Source organism: Eupeodes corollae, chromosome 3, assembly GCF_945859685.1.
Source record: "Eupeodes corollae chromosome 3, idEupCoro1.1, whole genome shotgun sequence".
Lineage (NCBI taxonomy): Eukaryota > Metazoa > Arthropoda > Insecta > Diptera > Syrphidae > Eupeodes > Eupeodes corollae.
The window spans coordinates 52,804,103-52,829,556 of record NC_079149.1 but is presented as its reverse complement, the minus strand read 5'-3'; the positions used below and the strand labels follow the sequence as shown (position 1 = coordinate 52,829,556).

The window sequence follows — 25,454 nt, the reverse complement described above, 5'->3', positions numbered from 1 at the left end:
AAGCAAGGGAGAAAATGTAATGTTTGAAGTATTTGGCACTACTTTTATACCAAAACGGAATTATCAAATATTCTCATTAATACCAGAGCTCAGTTAGTTAAATAAAGATATTCAAATCAATAAGACGTGTTTTACATCGGCATCCAAACAAAACAACAGACAACAACGCTACAATGACCAAATCAACTTGACCATTAAAAATTGGAGAAACGTATTGTTTTCGGACTAGTCCAAATTCAATTTCAAGGGATCCGATGGTTTCCGTAGTGTACGCAGACCAGCCAAAGAGTCAGTAAATCCACGTTGCACCAAAGCTACTGTGAAGCACGGAGGAGTTAAAGTAATGGTATGGGGATGTTTTTCGGGGCATGGACTGGAACCGATTCATCAAATAGATGGTACAATGGATCGTTTTATGTACCGTGACATTTTGCAAAGTATAATGCTGGCACACGCTGAACATCAATTACCTCGGAAATGGATATTTCAGCAGACACGGTTTCAAGAAAACAGGATTGACGTGTTACAATGGCCAGCACAGTCCCCAGATCTCAAACCCATAGAAAATCTATGGGAAATTATAGATCGGCAAATTGTAAGGACTAATTCAAAAAATAAAACCGATCTACTGATCAATTTTTTTTGGCTTGGGAAAGTATGGCTCCATTCCTCGAGGATGTGTTGAAGTGGTTAAAAACAAAGGATTTGCAACCAAAAATTTAAATTTATTCTTGGTTTTGTTTTGACCAGTCTAATATTGAACTAATTATTCTAAATGTGCTATATTTAATGAACTATTACAAAAACAATTTTATTTTATTTTGGATTAGAAACTTTAAATATTTATTCAAATTTTAAAAACAAAAGTTTGCAACAATTGAACTCGTGTTTTATATAATCTCTTTCTAAGTCAATCGGGTAGTCATTTTAAAATTGCTGTATCTTAAGAACCTCTTATTTTATAAAGTTGTAATTTACATACTTACTTAAGGTACTAGGGCCTAGGCCAACAAACTTCGCTCTCTAACTCGAACTATGGATCAATGCCTTCAGTTGCCTACTACAGTTTTGAAAGTCATCTTTTATCCTTTAAAACGTATGAAGTGCAGAGTATCTTGATAAAGCTTCTAAACAGAAGCCAAAACACTATAGATTAGATTTAATTCTTAATTTCCACAACAAAGAAAATCTACAAAAACTGGAAGTTGAAAGTAAAGGCAATTCTCTAATAATAGAAATATAATAATATCAATAACGGGAAGAAAACAATCAAACATTTTCAAATTTGTATTACGTGCTTTTTATTTATAAGAAATAGCTTTACATATTTATGTAGTATTAACAAAACAATTAAAAGTTAAAAAAAAAACAATATTCACATTTATAAACAACAAAAGTAGATTTTTTTCAAATCAATACAGGAAAGGATTTGAATACAAAATTTAATGTATAGGGTATGATCAATTTATGACTTAAAAGCTTCCAAATACCAATCTGGCAGCAAGCTTAGCTCAGATTTTAAAGGATATTCAGTACATTTGATATTAACGGCTTTTTCATCAAAATTAAACTTAAACACAGTATTGGGACAATCAATATTCCTCATTTTATCTTCCACTAATGTGAGAAAATAGTTCAAAAATTTGAAACATTCCGAAGGATGCCAATAGCCCTAAAACGAAAGAAAAAATGTTATAAAAATAGAAAACATTTTCTTTGTAGAAATTTGTATACACACTTGGCCAAGTTGAAGCAATTGTTCTGTGCGATAGTGTTCTATTTGATGAACAATTCCCCAACGATCTCTCATTCCAAAATATACATCTTGAACTCCAGTTAAAAAACTCTGTGTCCACGCGTTTTGACACTTTGATCTTTTGAAATTTTCAAAAGCATACTTTGAGCTTGAGTAATCGGCAGAAACCTTAAGCTCAATAAATTTTAGGTTCTTAAATTTTTCGCGTTTACTCGTATTTCTGAAAATAAAAACAAACTTGTAACTAACAAATTCACAGAAAAGTAAATTGTTTAGACTTGAATCTACTCGTATAAGGCCTTAAATAAGGAACATAACATAAAATTCAATTACATATACGTATTTGAGAGTACTTACAGATTTACTGGTATATTGCTTTCGATGCCATCCATTTCTCCAGCGAAGAGGAATTTGCGACCGACCAGCTTTCTTTTAAAAACCCCGAAAAATTGTGTGCATGCGTCAATTTGTTGAGAAGTATCAGGCTGCTCAAATGGATCATCTACAAGAATTTAAATTATTTACAAGTATTAGTTCGTGTTTTCTGCTAGGTTAAGTTAGATTGTATGAGGTGATGCTTCCGTAAAAGCAAAGAAACATCTCACTTGCATCTTTGTGGATACATTGTACTCCCTGGTAAAGGGGAAACAATTTTGAATGGTATAGGAAGTTTAGTGAGAATTTAAGTTTGGATTTCTTCCATAAACACATCCTGAATTCTGGAAAACTTGTATTGTGTGTCTAGGTGGCAGGGACAAGACGTCGCATAAGTCGTTAAAAAAGTAATTTTCTAATATTGTCACTCTTTATTGGATAGGCTTGGGCATTCACATATAAAGTGGAAGGTATTGCCCACCGTCTCCTAATCTGGTGAGCTGATACAAAATCTGTTCATGTGGATGTCCGCGCAAAGAGTTGTGACCCCTTAAGATACCTATTAATAAGAAGAACAGGTCTACCTAGTTGCAAAAGGAATTTTGTTTTACCTTTGGAAATCTTTGGCGATAGATTCCTTGCAACTCAGCAAGTTCCAACAGCTGACCACCTATTGTTTGCGATTTAAATTAAATTGACCTATAACTCATTGATACCGTACGGCTAGGACTACGCTTTGATCGGTTTTTGTCCAATTTGTCTGCCTGTCCATTATATTTTAGGGCTCTTTTGGTCTATGCTTCTTAAAAACCCCTAGAAGTGATACTATAGTTCATCGACTGAGTTCAGTAGATGTGCGCAGTCATTAATATTAAAATATACGCATATTTTGCTCATCTCCACCATTGTCAAAAAGCCGGAACTGGTAAGACCGTACCTTAGGAAGCAACGTTTACTCAGTAAAGCCAACACTATTGCCCTTTATTGCGTCCCAAAACTTGGCTAAAATTGAGGAATACTAAACCCGAGTCAAACCATACACATTATAGCAAATTAATGGACAAACTTCAACAAAGTTCACTTAAAACTGCCAACAACGTATTAGCAGCTTCATGGGTTTCGAAAAATCTATGGCATAACTGAAATTTCTTTACAAACATGTGGGTATCAGTTTATCTGATTTATTTAGAGGGTGCGAAATAAGGAAATGGAATATTTTTCACATTTTCTCTGAATGTCCAAGTTTGCCTAAAAAGACGACGACTGAAATCAGAATAGTACTTCCAAGTAAAGTCTCTACAAAAAATACACCAAACTTCCTCCTACTTTATTCCTGATGATATCCAGGGGAGCACAATGGATTCACACCGATCCGAGCTGGGTATTATTGGTCCATTGTTGCAACTACACCCCTTAAACCCTAACTTTGCATTCCTCTTTCATCATCAAACGTTCTATTTATTATTCTACTTTAATCAATGGGTGAAAAACTAACATTTATACTTCTTTGCTCAAAAAAAGATTAGACACATTTCTCAGAGCCGTAGCATTGATAATATAAACGCTGTTTAAAACCTGCATCAAATATCAAAATGAAATAAAGCGTTTCAGTCATCTGAATATTTAACTAGTCGTGTCGTAAGTTCTGTTGCAAGCGTAAAACACTATAAGACAAGAACTATATAATATTTTGTATTCAATCGTCTTTTATTTATTTGGTCATATAATTAAAAAAAATCTTATTCTCAAAGTGGCAGACTTCAGCTTTAGGAGTCTGCCCCTGAACTTTGTGATCATCAAGTTACAGTGGCGCGCCAAGCACTTTCTACTGATATTTTTGACACGGCTGCTTGACTTTACTCTTCTTTCTTAAAGATTTTTGAAATTTCGATTAGGAGTCTTTCAGACACGCTCTTCAGTTCTGACCGCAAAAACCAATTTTTGGGGTTTTCCATGGGTAAAACATCAATTTATTTTTAATCTAGATCTGTCAAAACACTAATTTTCCCAGTTTTTACATTCCATGGGACAAAAAAAATAATTTATTTTTGATTTAAGATCAAATCTGCGAATATGGATTTTTGGGCAGCTTTAATCCTCTTTGCACTAATGCTAGTAGAATTTTTAAATATTTTTTAAAACGACGCAAAGTTCACAAAGTTACACTAACACAATGACAAACACAAATTAAATAAATTCAATCAATTTTTTAAGAAAATTTGAATATACCTATGAAAACCCCCATTAATGATTAAACAAATATATATAATAAGCTTCTCTTAAACCTACGACATGATCTGAAGACACTTTAACAAATCCTATATACCACATATTTATGGTAAAACTTAACAACCCTTTTTACATTCGTTCCCAAAAATGTTATAATGGGACACTAGAGTGTATTGATGGTTACGTCTGACATTTAGAAAAACAGTTTTGGGGTTTTCCATGTGTAAATACAGATTTCCTTCAAAAACTAATTTTTTTTCGTGGCGTATGGATCATAATTAGTATCGTTTTTTATTTTTCTCATTGCATTAATCTAACTTCATGTACATACGTGTTATCGAGTGTGGTAGAATATTTATAAAAGCATTGGTGAATTTCGCCCATGAAATTCAAAAACATTGAAAAATTTGTGTTTTGATAGATCTGGATTAAAAAAAAGATTCTGGAATGCGAATCACACTGATAACTTCCCATCCCGTCTGTCGATTTTTCTTGCTTAAAAGTTTGTAGGTTTTCGTGTTGGGTTAAAAAACTTTTTAGTTGAATTTTTCTTAAACATTTTAAAATTACCAACAATATTTTTCATATAAAGAAATAGTTTAGTTTGAAAATCTAGTTTTGTTAAATAGATTTTTAGTTGAAAACAAATTTTTACCAATTTTAGTAGAATTTCTTAAATTTTAACAAATTGATAAATGAAATTAATTTGAGAGGTATTAAGAACCGTTCATCATTTTTTACTAAATTTGCCTACTAATTCTTGTAGACTTTATTTTTTTATGAAAAAAACGGACTTTTGGATTTTTATAAAAAAAAAACTACTGAAGACAATATTTTAAATTTTTGGAAAGCTATTTGAGTATTGTTTTTTTTTAGGTTTTTATTTTTTGTAAAAAAAACTGCCAATTCGATTTTCCTCAAAATTTGTCGGAATATTGAAAACAATATTTCTTATAAGTAAAAATTAGTTGGAAGCCATAATCTCATTTTTTTTTTAAATATATATGAGTCGAAAGTCAATTTTTACCAACTTTCGTTAAATTTTCATTTAATTTTTTATTTTTTGTAAAAAAAATTGTCAATGCGATTTTTCTCAAATTTTTTACGAATGTTGAAAGCAATATTCCTTATAACTTAAAATTAGTTGGAAGCCATTATATAAAATTTTTGAAAAGAAATTTGTGTCGAAAATCAATTTTTACCAACTTTTGTTAAATTTTCTCTTAACTTTTTATTTTTTGTAAAAAAAACTGTCAATTCGATTGTTCTCAAAATTTTACCGAATGTTAAAATAATATTTCTTATAAGATAAATAAGTTTGGAGATCTAATCTCAGGTTTTAGAAGAGATATTCGATTCAAAAATCAATTTTTACCAACTTTGAGTAATGTTTTTTATAAGATTTTAATTTTTTTATAAAAAAAATTGTCAAATTGATTTTTCTCCAAATTTTACCATTTGTTAAAAACGTTATTTTTCGTTGCACAAAATTGTTTTGGAAATTAAATCATTTTTGAAATCAAATATTAAAATTTTCAAGGTGATAATTTTTTTTTTCAATTTTTTTGATTTATAAAAAAACCGTAAATTTTATTTTTTCCAAAAATATTTCGGTTTGGTATCACGTTACAATATATAATATAACATTTAATTCAAGTCTCTAGCGTCATTATTTCATGAGATATTTTGGGTTAACCAAAATTTTCAACTTTTTTTTAAACTGCTTTGGTAAAAAAATATACACGCAATTTTCTTGAGAGCCCTTTTTGCATCTTTTTGCATTATTGTCTGTATAACACAATTTATTTGAAGTCGATATCTCTCCCTGGTTCTTGAGCCATGGACGACGTACAAAAGTTATCGAACGTGGGGACGTACGTACACACGCACGCACAGACATCTTTCTAAAAATCTTTTGTTTCGATTCTAGGGACCTTGAAACGTCGAGAAATGCCAAAATGTTCAATTTGACAAATCGGACCCATTACAATAACTTCCTAAGGGAAGTTATTTAATGTATTTATTTTACCCATGGAAAAACCCATTAGTGTAATAAAATGATGTCGCATAAGTTTTATCGTTTTATTTGTTATAAACTTCTTCAACGGTAAAAATATTTTCATTGCAATATTTGCGATTCTGTTTTCTTTGCGGCCTTACTACAATGTAATAGAAGCGAGACCAAATAGACGTTTATTCATTACCTTCTAATGTTAATAGGTATTTGGAAAAACAAGATAACCATTTTATATCAACCTTTGTAACAGAATTCATGGTAATAAAATTAAACTTCCCGGAAGTCTTTGGTGGGTTATGTCTGAATACGATTTAAACATCATTCTAGCACGTCCAAGTTTGGGATATCATACCAGGCTTTTAGACTTAATGTTAATTCATGAATTTCAGTTTTTAATTAGTAAAATTTTGTGATGATTTTCCAAAACTAAAATTGCTATCTCCAATTCACAGTAGGTAGGTATCATAGAGGTAAAATATATTATATTATTTCTTTCACAAAAATCCTTATTAGTTTACACGTTTCTTAAACAAGGCTGTAACATCAAGTTTATAAAAACCATTGACAAAAATCATGAGTTTTTCATATTTGAGCTGATAGTTAATTTTTTCAAAACCATGAAAGTATAAGATTCAAGATTTGTCAAAACTTTGTATAAAAAATAAGGTAAAATTCAAATTCACGACAAAAAATCCTTTGGAAAACATTTTTGTTTATGTTGGCCATAGAAAAAAGCTTAATTATTGGCCAGTTTTTTTAATCTATCAAATACAATTACTCACATTAAGTGAAATGAAGTCATGAATGTTGAATATAGAATTTACTTATTTGGAAGCATATACAATATCAAAATGTTATGTCGTATTTCATTTGAAAGTCATTCAAAAAGTAACCATTCATTTTTTTTGAAAAATGTATCGCTTTTGTTTGGGTTTTGAAATAGATAGCTATATCTAAACTTAAGTCAAACAAAGCTGATGGAGCTGACGGACGGCATCACTTCTGAACTATTCAAAGCAGCAGGCGATTACTTGGTAGGGAGTATGTACCAATTCATATGCAAAATATGGTCTTATAGTGTGCCCGATACATAAGAGATTAGACCCTCTAAACTGCGCCAACTACAGAGGCATCAATCTCCTTAACATTGCATACAAGAACCTCTCTGCCGTATTATGTGAACGTCTGAAGCCGTTCGTCAATAACCTGAAAGGTCCTTACCAGTGTGGCTTCAGACCAGGAGAGTCTACTATTGACCAAATATTCACAACTACGGCAGATCTTGGAAAAAACCCAGGAACTTCAAATCGATACCTACCATCTCTAACTATAATGTACACACTTTAATCTTTTATATAGATACGTTATATCCGAGCACACTTGTGCGCCCCAACAAATTTCAAACAGAGATAAACCCACGCAAAATCTTGACTTCAAATTCAATTAAACACTTTGTAATAATTCTTCAAAGATGATGCAACGATAATAAACATACATTGCATATCAGCACTTCTTGGCCTTCAGCCTTGTGCAAGAGTATCAAATGGATATCAAAAGTATTTGACAATATTGAATCATTGCATCATCCGCAGTCAAACAAAGGTTTGCTTCGTAAGCATATTAATAATATAAAAGGGATCTCCAGATCTCTTTCAAGGGCAGTTTTTTCAGTTGTTTATCAACGTATAGCCGATGATTTCCCCCGACAAACGGTAAGGGATATGAAGCTTAAATAAAAGTGTTTTTAATTAAAATAAAACGGTCTTTTATTTCGGTTGCCCTGTTCCCAGAACAGGAAGAAAGATTTTTTTTGAATCTTTGAGAAAACTCAATTAAAATTGATATGTACATATGTATAAATATTAGAATGTTTCTACTTTTAAATCAAATGATAAACTTACTTTGATAAACCAATAAAATAATAGATAATGGAAACGCATCATACCTGTTAGGCAGTATTGTTCAAATTTCGGACCATAGTGGGCACACTTTCTTAACATTTCGTTAGGATAGCCGTCAAATTCCTCTGGATTGGTAAGTTGACATAGGTAAATATTATTTTTATATTTTGTTGCCAAAATACACCATCCATTTCGTTTCTCATATGGGGAGCACATTATCTTCCTTATAACACCACGATAAGTTATATATTTGGTTGAAGGGATTAGAGCGCCTCCATCTCCAATTTTAAGATCACTATTATTCACAAAGTAAGACTTATTCCTAACAATGTATGTAAGAATGCTACTCAATTTTTCTTGAATATAAGAACGTGGCTTGGATTTAATTGCTTCAATTCCAATGTTGAGATCCAGCGGCAACATCGGTCGTTTGAAATAACGTAAGGAGGAATCAGTTTCTTCGAATTCACGACCCGATGTAATGGAATAGAATCCACACATTTCTGGTTGAGTATTTGAATCCATTATTACGAAAAAATAATGATGTTTAAAATCAATTTAAGTTTCTATAACTTTATTATTTGGAAGTGCAAAACAACGCGATTATATATGTATGTACATACGAGTACATTATTTTATTCAAAAATTGCATAGGTGGCTGAGTTAGTTTGTTCCAATTTTCGTTGATTAGTTGTAAAGTTGTAATCTTATGTACCTATGCAGTATGATATGATACGATTTCTAAAGGGTACAGTTTTGAATAGTAGCAAAAGCAATAGCAGTTTTTTAAATTTTTAAAAAATTGAATAAGAGGTACTGTGTTAGAACGAATTACAAAACGAAAAAAACCAAATCGACCTTTATAAATTATAATTATTTATTAGATTACTAAACTAATGAACGATAACGATGTCTTCAAGGGAGGTTATAGAACTAATAAAGAAAAAAGCATTTTAACAAAATTGCAATGAGGCAAGTGTAGAACAGATAACAGCAAAAATGAGATGAGATCATTCTTACGACTAACAGAAACGTAATATTTGTGTGTAATAATTTGGAATACAAAAAATATGATTTTAACATAGGGTAATTTTACAAATGGTCATTCTCAAACAGGTACAGCAAAGTAAAATAATGTTCCTATATTTGAAACATTGTAAAAACAACGAAATGTTCACAACTAAAATTTAAAATAAAACTTAAACTTTTTTAGATGGATTAAAAAAAATATTGATTGCTTAATTGATTGTTTTAAATTAATCTAGACTTTTAATATAAAGATTGAGCAAAGAATAAACATAAATCCAACAAAAAGGAATGTTAGAACTTTCAACTAGATCCTGCTTCGAAAATCAATTTGTTTTTTAAGGTTTGATAAGAATAAATTTTAAGTTCAATTTCTTTTTATCCAAATAAAAAACTTGCAATAATAATTGTAGATAAGACCGGATGGATGTATGTTTATAAATCGTCAAATGGAAATAAAATTGTACGTGTTATAATAGCGGTATTTTATGTATTTATTTATTTTTCCTAATTTTTTTTTTGGATAAAATACAATGAATGCATTAATGTTTCATGTGGCAGTTTTTTTTCCTAAAATTTTTTTCTGTTGAATATTGACGACGACCGACAATATAAACAAAAAAAAAATGATCGTAATTCTTGATTTGTCAAACTGACATAAATTACATCAAGGGTTACGATATTACGAGTCGGTAATGCAGGTCAGAATTAGATAAGGATAAGTTCGGAGAGTAAGAACGGGGACATTGAAATCAATGAGAAATCTCAGTGAGATATCTGAGTGATGGTATTTTTTTGGGAGAATGGGGATGATAGGGCATCAAATGTATCCAGAGAACTGGTTGGCTGAATGGTATTTGCTAATTTAGCACAAAATGTTGATGGTTAAATTGTCGGCCGAAAGAAAAAGAAAATTTCAAATCTCTTTCTTTTGAAATCGATCAGCCACAAAACAAGTCCTTTTGTTTTAAAATAAGCTGTTGATATACACCCGTCGACCAATTAAAATTTTTTTTTTTAACCACACAAAAAAAATTTTAAAAAGGAAATTACATAACTCACAAAAGCAGTGGAATAAATAAAGAAGATATAGGTACAATTTTTTAATTTACATATGTATATAAATATATATATTATGTATATAGATATAGATAATTTTGTCGTAAAAAAATCTAGGAGCTTGAGTTCATAGACAGGAGGATTGTTTTCAGTTCCCTGTCTAGACAAAATAGTCCAGAAACATTAACCCAAAACCAAAAAGAAACTAGCCCCATACCCAAGACTGTTGCAGAAAGCGGAATTGGAGCGAACCGGTAGCCGTGGGTGATAAGGCTCCGGTAAACTTAACAGTTGGGCCAAAACAAAGAAAAAAAAAGAAGACGGTACGAATCGAGTTGGATATACAAATTTTTTTATTTCATTTTTCGTTTTTTTTTAACAATCTATAAATAATTAAATCAATAATTCAAATTTTTTCTCGAAGTGGTCAAAGTCAAAAATTCAAATTCAAAAATTTAAACAAATATCCCAAATTTGTGAATAAATCGAAGACGGGTTAAGATTTTTTTTTGATTAAACTTCGAATTGAAAACCGGCCATTAGAGAATTCATACATTTTTTTATTTTACTTCTAAATGTAAATTCAATTGTAACAAATCTGAGATTTTAATAACATGAATAAATGAAGAAATACAACTTAAATTTATATTTAGATCATGTTTGAAATAAAGTTTAAATGATAATGGTGAACTAAATTTTTTTTGTAAGAGGATGAGAAGGAAAAAAGGAAAAGGAAAAAAGGAGACCCTCTAAACTGCACCAACTATAGAGGAATAAGTCTACTTAACATCGCCTATAAAATCTTCTCTGCCATAATATGTGAACGTCTAAAGCCCATCGTCAACAACCTGATAGGTCCTTATCAGTGTGGTTTTAGACCAGGAAAGTCCACAGTTGATCAAATATTCACATTACGGCAGATCCTGGAAAAAACTCAAGAGCACCAAATCGACACCCACCATCTTTTCATCCATTTCAAGGCCGCATATGACAGCATCTACAGGGACGAGCTTTATAGAGCCATGTCTAGTTTTGGCATCCCTGCCAAACTCGTCCGTTTGTGCAGGATGACCATGGAGAATTCACGCTGCTCCATAAAGGTTGGAAACAACTTAACAGAACCTTTTGATGTCAAAAAAGGTTTTAGACAAGGTGATGCGCTGTCATGCGATTTTTTTTAACATCGTGCTTGAAAGAATAGTGCAGAGCTCACACGTCAACACTAGAGGCACTATCTTTCAAAAGTCTGTCCAATTACTGGCATATGCTGATGACATTGACATAATCGGAAGAACTCAGCGTGATGTCAATGGGGCTTTTGTGAGCATTGAGGCAGAGGCGGCAAAAATGGGTTTAACGGTTAATGAGGGCAAAACAAAGTACATGCTGTCGTCTAGAAAGGACATACAACACCGACGTTTTGGTCAAAACGTCACAATCGACAGACGTAACTTTGAGGTAGTCAAGGACTTCGTCTACCTAGGCTCCGCTGTAAACGCTGAAAACAACACCAGCGCTGAGATCAAACGCAGAATAACTCTTGCTAACCGCTGTTTCTTTGGACTAAGAAAGCAATTGAGTGGTAATGTCCTCTCTCGAGGGACCAAAGTGTTGCTATATAAGACCCTTATCATCCCCGTCCTGCTATACGGTGCAGAAGCATGGACCATGACAAAAGCGGATGAAAGCACCTTGGGTCGCTTCGAGAGAAAAGTTCTTCGTGTGATCTACGGTCCCGTATGCATCGAAGGGGAGTGGAGGAGAAGATGGAACGACGAACTGTACGGGCTGTACAGCGACGTAGACTTAGCAAGAAGAGTAAAAGTCCAACGACTAAGATGGCTGGGTCACGTAGAGCGCATGGAAACCAATGCTCCGGCCCGGAAAGTCTTCGAATCCGCACCCACAGGACAGCGCAGTAGAGGAAGACCGCGGATCAGGTGGTGCGCACAAGTGGAAGGTGACCTCACCCAACTTGGAGCGCGAAAGTGGAGACATCTAGCTAGGGACCGAGCTAGATGGAGAAGTTTGTTGGGTGAGGCCCTAGTTCACACAGGACTGTAGCGCCACCTTAAGTAGGCCCTCAAAGCATACGAATTTTTTACACATTTATAGTTTCCAATTTATAGAACTTGAATGCTATTCTTTCTTTAAGAGTTTAAATTCTGTAGAAAAATAATGACAATAACTCTTAAACAAATATTATAAATGGCTTACGATAATGCTTAAATCTCTCTTTAACGATATAACCGAATATTCATATAAATAAATTTAAACGTTTTTTTTTTAACAGAAAATAAACATTATTTTTATTACAAAAACATTAAACTGGATAAAACGCTGCAATTTTCTTAGAAAATACAAAACATTATATCAAAATAAATCCATTAATACAAATAGTGACAATGGTACAAAAAAATAAACAAAAGAAAAACAAATTATAATTTTTCTCCTTACAAACAGTTGACAATGTGTATATCGTTTTACTTTACAGATTATACTTCAACTTAAGACGCTCACGTATTAAGAGCCCTTTTATAAGTTTCTTCCAATTTCCATAAACCCGTGCTTCATATTTGTCTTGTTCTTTACGTTCGATTTCTTCTTGTTCTTTGTTCCAAGCATCTACAACAGTATCAGCAAATTCTTCACAAACAACAAATCCATCATAGAGTGGATGACAAGAGCCTTGATGGAAATCAAATCCAATTACAGCTGAAGCACAATCAATGCCCAGTTTTTTACAAACTCTATTTAAACCAGGCACTATAATCAAATACAAAAATAATATTATATAATTTAAGTTAACAAATTTGTTTTTTCTTTTCAATGCGACTTACAATGTAAATGGACGGTCTTCTTAGGTAGCATGCATTCTTTAAAGAGTTCTACATTTCCATAGGCGTTCCTAGGGACCATACCGTTTTCAGCTGTTGGTGGTTCATAATCCTGAGTTTGCCAATAGCCAAATATTTCTAATGGTTGATCCTTTATTACTGAATTCGTCATCTTGAATGTAAAATAAACACACATTTTTTTAGGTTATATAATATTCGTTTGGTCTACACAAATATCTAATCAGAGAATGTAAATTGTACAAGGGCAGACGTAAGGATTTTCATTTTTATTCTAGTTAAACTTAAGTTATTTTAAACCAAGAAATTTCTTTAAATAATGTCAATTAGTTTAAAATCGAACTTACCCTATCCCATTTCGGACGAGCTTTTACAATTTTGCATGGCTGCTCGCCAAGCTTAACAACTCGTGCTTCCTTCAGCCATATTTCTCGCGAATGGCAAGTATGAACACATTCTCTGGCATAGACAGGTTCACCTCGAACAAATCCTAATGTCACAGCGTTAGGCGGATATATAACTTGAAACTTAAGTAAATGACGTTCTAGTGCGTACAAGGGATGATCCTTGTACTCAGATATGGTTGTTGGCATCGGTTTATCCAAATGAATTCTACGCAATTCTGTATCTTCTGTTAGATCCCTTTGGGTACGACCTGATGACACATATCCTTGGATAGCTTCATCTAGCCACGATTGTTCCACACGACTCTTTCGCAATACCGAAGCCCATTGAGTGCAATACCTTGGTGTGACATCTTTAAGGGTTGCATCGTTATTAAAGGCGAACACATATGCCATATTCGATGATGCCATAGATTTCTGTTAAAGAAAAAATGTTAAAATGAAAACGTTGAAGGTTTAAAATTTGTTGTATTTGTTTACCCGAATCGAATCTACACAATTTACTTTTCCTTTGAACAAATCGATACAAATCCATTGAGCTTCTAATTCACAATAAACCTCAACCCACATATTTATGTTATTATTTTTTTTACTCGGCGATTCAGATTCATTCTCTTCATCATCGCAACTAATTTGGGGAGAAAGAACTCGTCGATCTATCTGCTTAATTTTATCAATGGCGGTTTTCTTTGATGGTGGAGGATTCTCAAAGTCGTCATCTGAATTGCTTGGTTTTATAATCGGTTTCTTTCGTCTCCGAGACTTTGGTAAATCATCAGATCCATCTAATTGTGGAATAGTAAGCTTAGCTTTAGACCGCGTTTTCCTTGGCGAAGGTTTCCCTTGTACAGCTTGAATTTTTGCATTGGGTTTAGTCTTCATAGACTCCGCTGAAATTTGGCTTTTAACCGACGAACCTGAAGGACTATGACTCTTGCTGCGACCGCGTTTGATTTCAATTTGTTTAGCTTCATCGTGGAGAGCTTTACTAGCTTTTGTTTGCAAGAATTCTGTTGATACATACGTTTTCGGACTCTTGCTGCGACTGGGCTTCTTACGTGTATTTGTGATGTTCTCCAAGTTTTGTTTATCGTCCGCAACAACAACAATGTCTGGAATGGAAACGGGCTTGTCACTGAGCTTCGCTTCAGGGTTTTTCTTACTTCTAGTGCTTCGAGATGCCGCAGCTTTAGGTGGTTGTTTTGTAACATTTCTGGTTGAAGGATTGGAATTTATAGAAATACTTGGTTTTTGATCGTCAAACGATTTCGATAATGTTTCTATTATAGCAACGAGGTTCTTTTGCTCACTTTTTGCCAAGCTGGATTCTGAAAAATATCCTGATCGTGAAGAAGGTTCTTTTGTTTTCCTCTTTGTTTCTGGCTCATTCGATATATCATCAGATTTTCTTTTTAAATCTTCTACTTTTATACCTTTACTTCCGACTGCTTTACTTTTTGTTTGCTTTGTTGTTGTTTTATTATTAACAGAAGTCTTAGCTTCAAGCTCTTCTTCAAACGAAGGCTTCGGCTTAAGTTTTTCCTTTTTTTTCTTACTTATTTCATTTTCTAGAGCTTCAACCTTCTTTCTTAATTCTTCTCGAACTTCTGGTGTTATAGATGGACTCTTAATTTGTTCCTTTTTAACTACTTTCTTCTCTTTCTCATTGATGGATTTCTTTGTACTCGGCTTTTTGTCTTCATTTGATGTATTCATTTTCAATGAACACAAAGCACTCTGCGGTGGCTTTAAAGGAAGTGGGACCAAATTTAAGACCAATCGACACTGCATTCCCATAGCTCGCAACAGAATCACAAACATAAGTATAAAATCTCTCTTACATACAGCATGACGGTGTTTCATCTGAACACCTAGCGAAATAAGTGGATCGACTTTGAGCTTGGGATATTTTCGATTATCACGTATTTTTATAGCCGATTTAAACCAAGTTATCATAGATTGAAAATACTTAATTTCCGTTTGGCCACTGGGATACACATTGTTGCTGGGCAGTATTTTTAAAGCTATAGGCATGAGGTAGATATTGCTGGCTATTTTATTAAGATACAATCCATGATAGATGTGACCGAGGAGACCAACTTTATGCAAACAAATTTGATTTTCTTTTATTACTCGATTAAGCTGTCGCTTGAGGCAAGCTTCGGCATCGATAGTTTTCTTTTCTTTTCGTTGTCCTCCTACGTCGACACAAACTTGAATTCCATTCTCAATGGAGTTTGGTTCATCAAAGGCCTCAACCTCTGTAATATAAAATTAAGAGATTGGAAATTTTTATAAAACGTATTGAAAGTATATTCTTAGAATAAAATTTTGTTTGTAAAATATTTATCATGCTGTATTCCGAAACAATCTCATACACTCAAAAGATCAGTTTTATAACGTTCAATTACATAATTTAAATTATTGAATTCTTATTCGAATGGTTTTTAGGAAAACAGTTACATCCAAGATGTTGAAAAAGAATCACTGTTCAAAGGGATAGACTGCTATGTTTTTGGATACCATTGCTAAACTTTTGCTTTCAACAGAAATTATTAAACGACAAGATAAGAGGGAAAAATATGTGTTAATATAAAATAGAACCTTCGATGTTATCTTTGCCCTTCAATTGCACTTTAAATAGTGAAAATCATTTTGTTTAAGTGACTTGTTGTTTTTCAGTTGTTTTGTTAAAACGGCAAAAGTTTTCATTCTTGTGATTATTTTACCTTAGCAAATTTTTGCCGAAAATTGACTAAGCATGTACTGAGATTTTCAAGCATGGAACCTCAGAAACGTTAGTTGGCTAAAATCTATTTCTAGATTTTCCTGCTTTCAAATGTTTGATATTATTCACATTTATTCAATTTTCAAACAAATGTGTGGTCTTATATTTTTTATAATAATCGTTAAAATACTTACTATCTACTTTCTAAGTTTTCATGATATTCCATACGATTTTTAAAACCCAAAATTATTGTCCCACTGAATTGTTATACACACACAATTATTATTACTTTAAACTGAAACCCCAAACTATCCATTTTCCGGGAATCTTTCCAGGATTTAATTTTATTATCTTCCTGTTAAATATAAAGGGTGATTTTTTCACTGTTATATTTTTGGCAACACTGGTTTAAACAGTTGACGCTCGTTTCGTGTTTTGTTTCACTGTCAAACATGTACAGTTTGGTCTATAATTTAACCATGAATCGTCTTACACGCGAACAACGCTTGCAAATTATTGAATTTTTTATCAAAATGCACGCTCTGTTAAGAAATTCCATTGCACGCTTTTTCCATTTTATGGTTAGTGAGAATTGTCGATTTTAGAGTGTATATCAGCCAGAAGCATTGCAAGATCTACCAATGCATCCAGAAAAACTCACAGTTTGGTGCGGTTTATGGACTGGTGGCTTCATTGGACCGTATTTCTTCAAAGATGATGCGAATTGTAACTGTGAATGTTGAGCGCTACCGTGAGATGATATCCAATTTTTTTTTGCCCAAAATGCAAGAGCTTGACTTGCATGACATATGGTTTCAACAACAACGACGGTACCACATGCCACAAAGCACGCGCACCAATTAACTTATTGAGAGGCAAGTTCGGTAAACATTTTATTTCACGTTCAGGACTGGTCAATTGGCCGCCTAGATCGTGCGATCTAGCGCCTTTAGACTATTTTGGGGGGCTATGTTACAGCGCATGTCTATGCAGACAAGTCCGCTTCAATTGACGCATTGGAAGACAACATTGAAGAATTTATCCGTGAGATACCGGCCGATATGTTGGAAAGAATATGCCAAAATTGTCAAGGTCAGCAGTTGCATGAAATAATCTTCAGACATTAAATTATATGGACCGTACTATCGATTCAAATAAAGATTTCATACATTTTTCTGAATTGTATGTGTTTTTTTTTTTGAAAAACTTTCCTATAGCTTTTAAAAACCTCCCTTGACATTGATCAGTTTGCATCTAAATATAGTTGAGAACTAGAAGTTACTTTGCTATGGTACTGGACAACTTTTAGAAACAACAAATTTGTTTTTATTGAATGGAAAAGGAAAGCTAAATTACTTATGTATATTGAAAAATAAACCTTCGACAGATAAGTCTATCAAACTTGGAGGCTTTTAGATTTGAGTTTCCAGTTTTTCCCGGGCCCAAACAAATATTATTACGTGATGTTAGTAATTTAATTCATTATTTTTGAATACATTCACATGTAGTTGTTCTTTTGTAACTTTGAAATGAAACTTGTTGTGAGTTAAATAGCAAAAGTTGCAATACACAAAAAATACAAAACAAAATGAAAAATATTGTTGAGCGTAATGGGGATTGGAAAGCTCACTTAAACTGCGTCAAGGAAATGCTCCCTTATTTTCACGCATCTGGACATTTTCCTTATGGTAAGTCTGCACACCTTTACTTGCAGAATATGCAACAGTTACAAAAATCGATAGATCCTAAAGTTTAAGAAAGATTTTCAGAGGGATTTTTCACAGTTAGGTGTTCTGACAAATTAAATTGTGGAACTTCAACGCACATGTTAATCGAGCAGTCTATGATAAAAGCTATGAAGACAGATGTAGGTATTAGTCGAGGGAGAAGTACAAAAGAGAGTGTCATAAGTAAATGGGTTTATAGTATGCATGCTATAAATACCGTTTGTGAAAAATAAGAAGATCTCGCTAACGTTAGGATGGATACGACCGAGCAGCTTGTTGATGCAAGTGATTCCCGAATGAAAAAAGATGCTAAAGATGTACGAAAACTTTTAGAGTGGTTCTCAACGCATGATCCTTTTCTAGACGTTAGCAAAATTGTTTCTATTGCGAGTGGTGTCGTTGGTTATGATAAAATCAATTGTTATAAAGCTCGTGAAGTTGGGCTTGATTCTATGGCAAAAATGACAAGACTCACATTCACAAACACAGAAGTCTGCAACTTACGATTGTTTCGAAAAGGTAGACTTTGAATCAACTTTGAAAACAATTGCGACGTACAGTTGTGTTCATAAAAATAGCAGTGCTGGTCACATTTTATTAGATTGTCAATTATTTAAATAACGAAAATTCTTACAAAAAAAATTAACATGTTACTTTTGTTTTCATATTATAAAATTTTAGCTTGAAGTTATACTCTACTTTTCCCGGTGAACAATCTTGGATATAGAGTGTTCATAAAAGCATTGCTCTTGAATTTATAAGTAAAAAGTGTCAAAAATTCAGTTTTTTTTATTTTTCGATAAGTAAATATTTCACTATTTAAAGTTTTAAGTATTTGTAACTTACTAGCATATAAAAAATTAATAAATATTAGCTCAAAAATGAACAATGGGACGGTCAAGACCATGCACCGAAGAAATTCGAAAATTTATTCGAAAACTGCGTTTGGAGGGAAAAACCTACCAAAATATTCAAGACATCCTAGGCTGCTCAGCAAAAATGGTCAGTAAAGCCTTAAAATGGTTAAATAAACCGAAAAAGCGATGAAAGCAAAGCCGTCCTTTTTAGGTCCAAGGGTCATCGAAAATATGTTAGAAGACCCTAAAATGCAGCATACTATCCACGGTACACTATACAAACGGTGAAGCATGGTGGAGGTAAAATTATGATATGAACTTGCTTTTCATATTACGAGGTCGGGTCTATTTATCTCATGGGGGGTATAAGGGATGTAACCGAGTATGTGAACATTCTCGAGGAGGTTATGTTACCCTATGCGGAGGAGGAGGAGGTTATGCAACAAAACACTTATTGTAAGCTATAATTATTTGAACACTTTCATACAACTTATTACAATTTTTATTATTTCTTAAGTAATAAATCTAGTACTTTGTCATGCATTGCTATTTTTATGAACAGCCATATAAAAACGGTTTTTACTGTGACAAAGCTAACGGTAAAAAATCGATAATACTTATTTTCTCTGAATATTGATCAAATATTTTAGTTTGTTATTAGAAGTTTAATGAACTGTGTTATAAAGTTGATATTGAAGGCATTTTTGTTTTATTTTGAGAATACTGCTATTTTTATGAACACAACTGTATGTTAGTCAATTGTTGACTGAATTTAGTAAAGTCAAACTCAATTCTTAACTAAAATACAAATGATCAATCGTTTTTAGACTTGAAGTCTCTTTTAGTATTTAAAGCCTTTAAGGTCATTTGAATGGAGTCCTTTGACTCAAACTAATTGATTAGGCGTAACGTAATGAATTGTACTATATACTTGCTTTGATTGTAATTGCAGGCACAGGCAGTAAGCCTCTTTGTAGTCATAACTGCACAGAAATTACACAAAATGTATCACATTTTTTTCTTTTGAACAAACTTATGTTTTTGGAACAATCAAACTTCGAACGGCCTAAGATAGATGAAGTAGCAGTGTACCTTTGTTAGGGAAATTAGATGTTTAATCAAAAATGCTAATGGATAATTTTTAATTGCTTATTTCAAAAAGATTTTAGTTGATCTAAAAAAATGGTCGAATTCAAGAGATGATCAACTAAACATATTTGATTATTTTGCATGGATTAAGAACCAATTAGTTTTCGAATGTTCTTGGATGTGAAGATGGATACCGAATTCCGATTCCCAACTACTCACATTTGTTAATCTGCCATGTTCGTGCATATTCAGCAATATAATAAAAACATATGGCATCTTGATGGCAAATTGACTATCGTTTTATTTTTACGAACACCAAAAAATGTTGCCTTGCTTACCAGAGCTTACGATTTGTATTTTCATTTGCAACGGCCTAGTCACTGATAAAGCTTCGGTTCCCATCGATCTCCGCATCAGTGAGCGTGGTTATTAGAAAGATGGGGGACCGTCTCGAAACCTACTGCTTGCTGCTGTCATGTGTTCTTTCTGTCTATTGTTTTTTCTCTTCCGCCCTTCTGTCTTGTGTTGTTATCATCTTACATACTCTAGTCGCTCAAGGTGCTGTGTTCTCTGCTCTGAACATTTATGTGCTGAGTATTGTGAAATGTAATGTCATGTTTTCATTTATAAACGCAAATTTGGAGGTGTTGAAAAAGTTTTAGAATTAGAATCTCAGTCATTATTTAGTGATATTTTATATAGCAATTTAAGTCAAAAGACTGTATTCAAATAATTGCATTAATCTTAAAAAATTTCCCCTTTTTAAGAGAACTTTAAGATATCAAAGTAACTTCAGTTAAATTGACTTTTGATTCAATTGATGAGTTCTTCAATCATTGACATCAAATCAAGTTTTTAAAAATGACGTAACTTTTTATTCAAGAGTTAAATTATTTCTGTTAAATTCTGGTAGTTACAAAAACATTAAAACTGGTTCCATACAGAACATGATCATGAAATTTTTTATAGAAATGGCTAGATTCCTTTTCATAGAATATAGAATTTAATAGAAGTATAAATATTGTATCTCCTTCAAAACAAATTTGGTTTCTTGGTTTCTATGAGTTTTAAATAAAATATTGTACTTTTCAAGGACTCAAAATTTGTTAGAAAGGGATATTTGGATTTTGGCATTCGTGTTACAAATATTTTTTTTTCAGAGCCCGTGATAACAATAATTTTCTCTTATACGGTAAAGTTTTCGAAATAAATTTCTTGCTCAACTTAAAGATCAGTGGCGAGCAAAAATGAGTACATGTTTTAGAAAAATGAACCAAAAGGAATGAATTAAATGATTTTTATAAAAAAAACTTAATGAAATTAATTTTATTATAAAAGCTGTTTCTTTGGACTAAGAAAGCAATTGAGTGGTAAAGTCCACTCTCGAGGGACCAAAGTGTTGCTATATAAGACCCTTATCATCCCCGTTATGCTTTACGGTGCAGAAGCATGGACTATAACAAAAGCGGATGAAAGCACCTTGTGTCGGTTCGAGAGAAAAGTTCTTCGTGTGATCATCGGTCCCGTATGCATCGAAGGTGGGTGGAGTAGAAGATGGAACGACGAACTGTACGGGCTGAACAGCGACGTAGACTTAGTCAGAAGGCTAAAAGTCCAACGACTAAGATGGCTGGGTCACGTAGAGCGCATTTAAACCAATGCTCCGGCCCGGTCACACAGGACTGTAGTGCCACCTAAGTAAGTAAGTCAGATGGTGAGGAATATTTTTGGCATGGGCAGAATGAAACTCTGCAGAAGCATCAGGTAAAGGAAACCAGCTTAATGGCGCAGGGATGTTTTACATGGTGAAATGTCGGTCCACCGATCAGAATCGAAGGTATAATGAAGAAGGAACAATACCTTTCTATTCTGCGTAACAACTTACCAGATTTTGTTCACTAATGCACATACCTCAATAAGGAGAATATTTCTCAACACTCTGCGCGAATTGTCCAGAGCTGGCTTGCGGAACAGTTATTTCAAACCATGAAGTGGCCAGCACAAAGACCGGATTTAAACCAGATCGAGAACTTGCGGGCAATTCTTAAAAGACGCTTGGCATCTTTTGATAATCCTCCAAGAAATTTGTATGACTTATTGGAGCGAGTACAGGAGCAGTGTTCACACATTCCACGTGCACTTATTTAAGATTTGGTTGAAAGTATGGCAGGGAGAGTGAGGAGTTTCATAAAAAACAAAGACTTGGGGACCAAATACTAAAAAGGCACTGGACAAACAAATATAAAGGTAAGAAACCATCGTTAAAAAAAAAAGAAATAATGTGATCTATTGCCTTTAACTGACAAGGTTGGCCATGGATGAGATGTGTACACATTTCAGTCCTAAAAAAAATCTCATTGTCATTCTGGATGCAGTGCTGATGAAAACCCCTTATGAACACGCAACCCTAACTCGAATGCTCTACATGGGTCACACTCACCGCCCACCTTGTCTGTCTCCAACGTGGGAAATCTTGTCAAAGGACCTCGCAATACCTCATCATCAAATTAATAAAATAGTGTCAAAATGAGAACTAGACCGAAACAAAGAAAATAAACATTTTGTTCACAAATTATCAGGTTTAATATGCATCCCTTTTCCGCTTGATTAAAGAGAGGAATTTTGTAATCGTCTTCTCTTTAAATATTAGGACAAAGAAAAAAGTAGCATTTTGTATAATTACCTATTTAAATAAGATTAAAGTTAGTCAATTAAAAATACAGATGAGTTGAAATAAAATAATAAAATTTGTTCTCTTTTTCAAATAATAAAATTTAATTTAATAACTCAAAAACAATCAAGAGGAAAATAAAAAAATATGAAGAAATGACGGGTTTCAAAAATGAAAAACATGCTTTTGGTGTGCTTTAAAGAAATAATATAACACCAATTGGAATTTCCTTTTGAAGAATAATATCATGCTTTGTTAAATATTTCAATAGAAAACCACCTGTAATTGATCCTAAATTCCAAACGCATCTCTAGAGAAGGCATTACAACACAACAGATCCACATGAAAATATACCATTTCAGTTTCTCAAGTTTTGTATATTTAAAAAAAGAGAAAATTAAGTCTTTTAAGCTTTGGAAACTCAAAAAAAAACTCCATTTGGTTGATGATCAAACCCAAAAACTCACCCAGAAAAGCAGAGATTCAAGATTCTAGCAAAAACAAGTTAAGTTTTCATAATACTCAAACTGGCACAGTTAAGAGATTGCTTTATTATTATTTTTTAAAATTAAAGAGAACATCTAATATTTAAATTTAATTAATTAATATAGAGATATATATATATATATGCAATGCATGTATATTGTTAATCTTAGAATTACTACAGCTCTACAACGATTTTAACTTAACATCTACGTCTTGTCAGTCGATTACGGCGTTCAGCGTATGTTTAATTTTTGTTTTTGTATGTTTAATCTAAATAAGTCTATGTTTGCATTTACCTTCAACTTCTTCCAAATCAGAATCAGTGTCAGCCATCTGTTGGCTTGGCTGTGTTTTTTTGGATTGCCTTTTGGGATTCTTTGTTTTCTTTGTGGATGTTGTGGCTGTGGTGGAGGTGCCTTCGCCCATGGCAAGCAATGACGAGACATCATCCACTTTGGCATCCTGTTCTTGCAAGAGGCTACGTTCTTTATGCTTTTTATATTGGACTTTTGCTTTTTCCATGTTCTTGGCAAAGTCCTGCAAATAGCCCAGGTCAACTGGTTTTGTAGCTGTTGCTGATTTGAGCGAATTTGTGATGGTCATGTCCTTACTGGACTCTGTTTCATCATCATCATCCTCGTTTTCTTCTGAATCCGAGAGCTGCATACCAGCATTGCAATCAAACTTTGGCACTCCATCGGGATTCTCATTTGATGTGGATGTCGATGGTTTGACATCGAAAAAACTCGACTTTAGGTCGATTTCATCGGGATTGACGAGATAGTCGTCACCGCTGCTCTCAGAATCACTAAGGACAGCTCTTTTATTTGTGACGGCGCGTGCCGCCTTCTTTTCTGCCTGCGCAGTATTTTGTTTTGGTTGCCTTTGCTCGCCCTGATTTGATTGATTTGATCGCTGGACTGTCTTTGGCGGAGGTTTGTACTTGTTAAAGAGTTTTGTCCTCAAAGACGTACCAGTGGATTTGCGTTTCTTTGACTGCTTCATGGAACTATCAGCCTTAGATGAAGACGACTTTGCATCCCTATAAAATGACAACATGAATTTATATGAATCTCTCTAAATGGAAAAGGTATGAAAAAATCAATTAGTTACCTTTTCTTTGAGTTGGGAACATCTTCAAATTCGCTATCATCGTCATCGGACTCATCCGAGGCTTGGCGGCGACGATTCGAAGTAGATTTTCCTGGTTTCCATTCATCTTCACTGGCTGAAAAATCTTCCTCCGGCGATGAGGATTCGTATTCTTCGTCCGACATTTTTCTTTTTTAACTTTTTTTTCTTGTTGCCTTGATAAAACTACAAAAAACACTTCACTTGACTTCTTTTAGCGAATATTAATAAACAATAAATAGATAATAAATAATGCAATTTTCAATTAACAACGAATTTCTAGCGCATATTTTAACTTTGCTCTACGGCTGTTCTCTTATTCTTCTGGCTTCGCTCGTTGTGAAATTATTTGTTGTTTTGCGCAAAATTTATCGCACCACGCTTTTTGCTTTCCATTTTTGTTTTCCATTGAAAATTTATTGGAAACTGGAATGTGTTTTCTTCCTTAATAGAAATTGTATGGCAGAGACTCTCAAACTGTATCCCGCTGAAGTTGAGCGATTAAAAATGTCGTTAAAAAATTATTTGAGATACAAATTTAAGGAGAATCAGCATTATTTTTAAAAGATTAAATTATAAAAATATTCGTATTTGCACAATTAGTGGATCATAATAACGGCTAGGCAACTTAAAATATGATCTCGTAGAACTACAGAAGATATTTTTGAAAAGATTTAAATGTTTGCATTTGATTTCTGCAAAAAAGAGTTGATACATATAAAACAAATGTTTCTGAAATACAAAGAAAATTTTCAATTTTGTATATAGGATAACAAAATTGCGCTTGTTCTTTAAAACAGGAAAATCTTGTCAAAACAGTTTGGTAGTAAGGAATTGTAGTCTGGTTGCTACGAACTGTCAAACTCTATTCGCGTTCCACATACCATCCACATTGAAACGAATTAATTGTTCGCTCGCAACATAACCTCAACATTATACTACTCTTATTGTTTTTTGTTTTGTTAAAGAGGATGAGGAAAATATGGAGAAAAGGGTAATTCAATTGGTCGCTGACTGCAAATAGAAATAAAGGTCATGTGAAAGAAAAGTCAAAATATGAGAACATCCACAGTTAGCAGTTCGTAGTTCTTAGCTCATGTGCAAGATGCTTTTATCTTTATATTACCATCTTCGTCTGCATCA

At 33.2% G+C, this 25,454-nt stretch overlaps 2 protein-coding genes across 4 annotated transcripts; both read right to left on the bottom strand.

Annotated features, from left to right (window-relative positions):
- Nucleotides 1-1,282: 1,282 nt before the first annotated feature.
- Nucleotides 1,283-9,166, bottom strand: LOC129952684 (decapping nuclease DXO homolog). 3 transcript variants are annotated; one of them, XM_056065443.1, is made up of 5 exons: nt 8,902-9,166; nt 8,323-8,781; nt 2,114-2,258; nt 1,739-1,976; nt 1,283-1,672 (listed from the first exon to the last, which is right to left on the bottom strand). In XM_056065443.1, the coding sequence occupies exons 2-5, from the start codon at nt 8,777-8,779 to the stop codon at nt 1,466-1,468; spliced, it is 1,047 nt and encodes a 348-aa protein (XP_055921418.1). In that variant the 5' UTR covers nt 8,780-8,781; nt 8,902-9,166; the 3' UTR covers nt 1,283-1,465. The 3 variants fall into 3 exon arrangements, with proteins under 3 accessions (XP_055921418.1, XP_055921419.1, XP_055921417.1); XM_056065444.1 differs by having other exon boundaries at nt 8,908-8,989; XM_056065442.1 differs by lacking the exon at nt 8,902-9,166 and having other exon boundaries at nt 8,323-8,891.
- A 3,476-nt stretch (nt 9,167-12,642) lies between these two features.
- On the bottom strand, nt 12,643-24,470 carry LOC129950849 (DNA repair protein complementing XP-C cells homolog). Its single transcript, XM_056062768.1, has 6 exons — nt 24,294-24,470; nt 23,477-24,222; nt 14,103-15,883; nt 13,566-14,039; nt 13,204-13,372; nt 12,643-13,129 (listed from the first exon to the last, which is right to left on the bottom strand). The coding sequence occupies exons 1-6, from the start codon at nt 24,455-24,457 to the stop codon at nt 12,852-12,854; spliced, it is 3,612 nt and encodes a 1,203-aa protein (XP_055918743.1). The 5' UTR covers nt 24,458-24,470; the 3' UTR covers nt 12,643-12,851.
- Nucleotides 24,471-25,454: the final 984 nt, after the last annotated feature.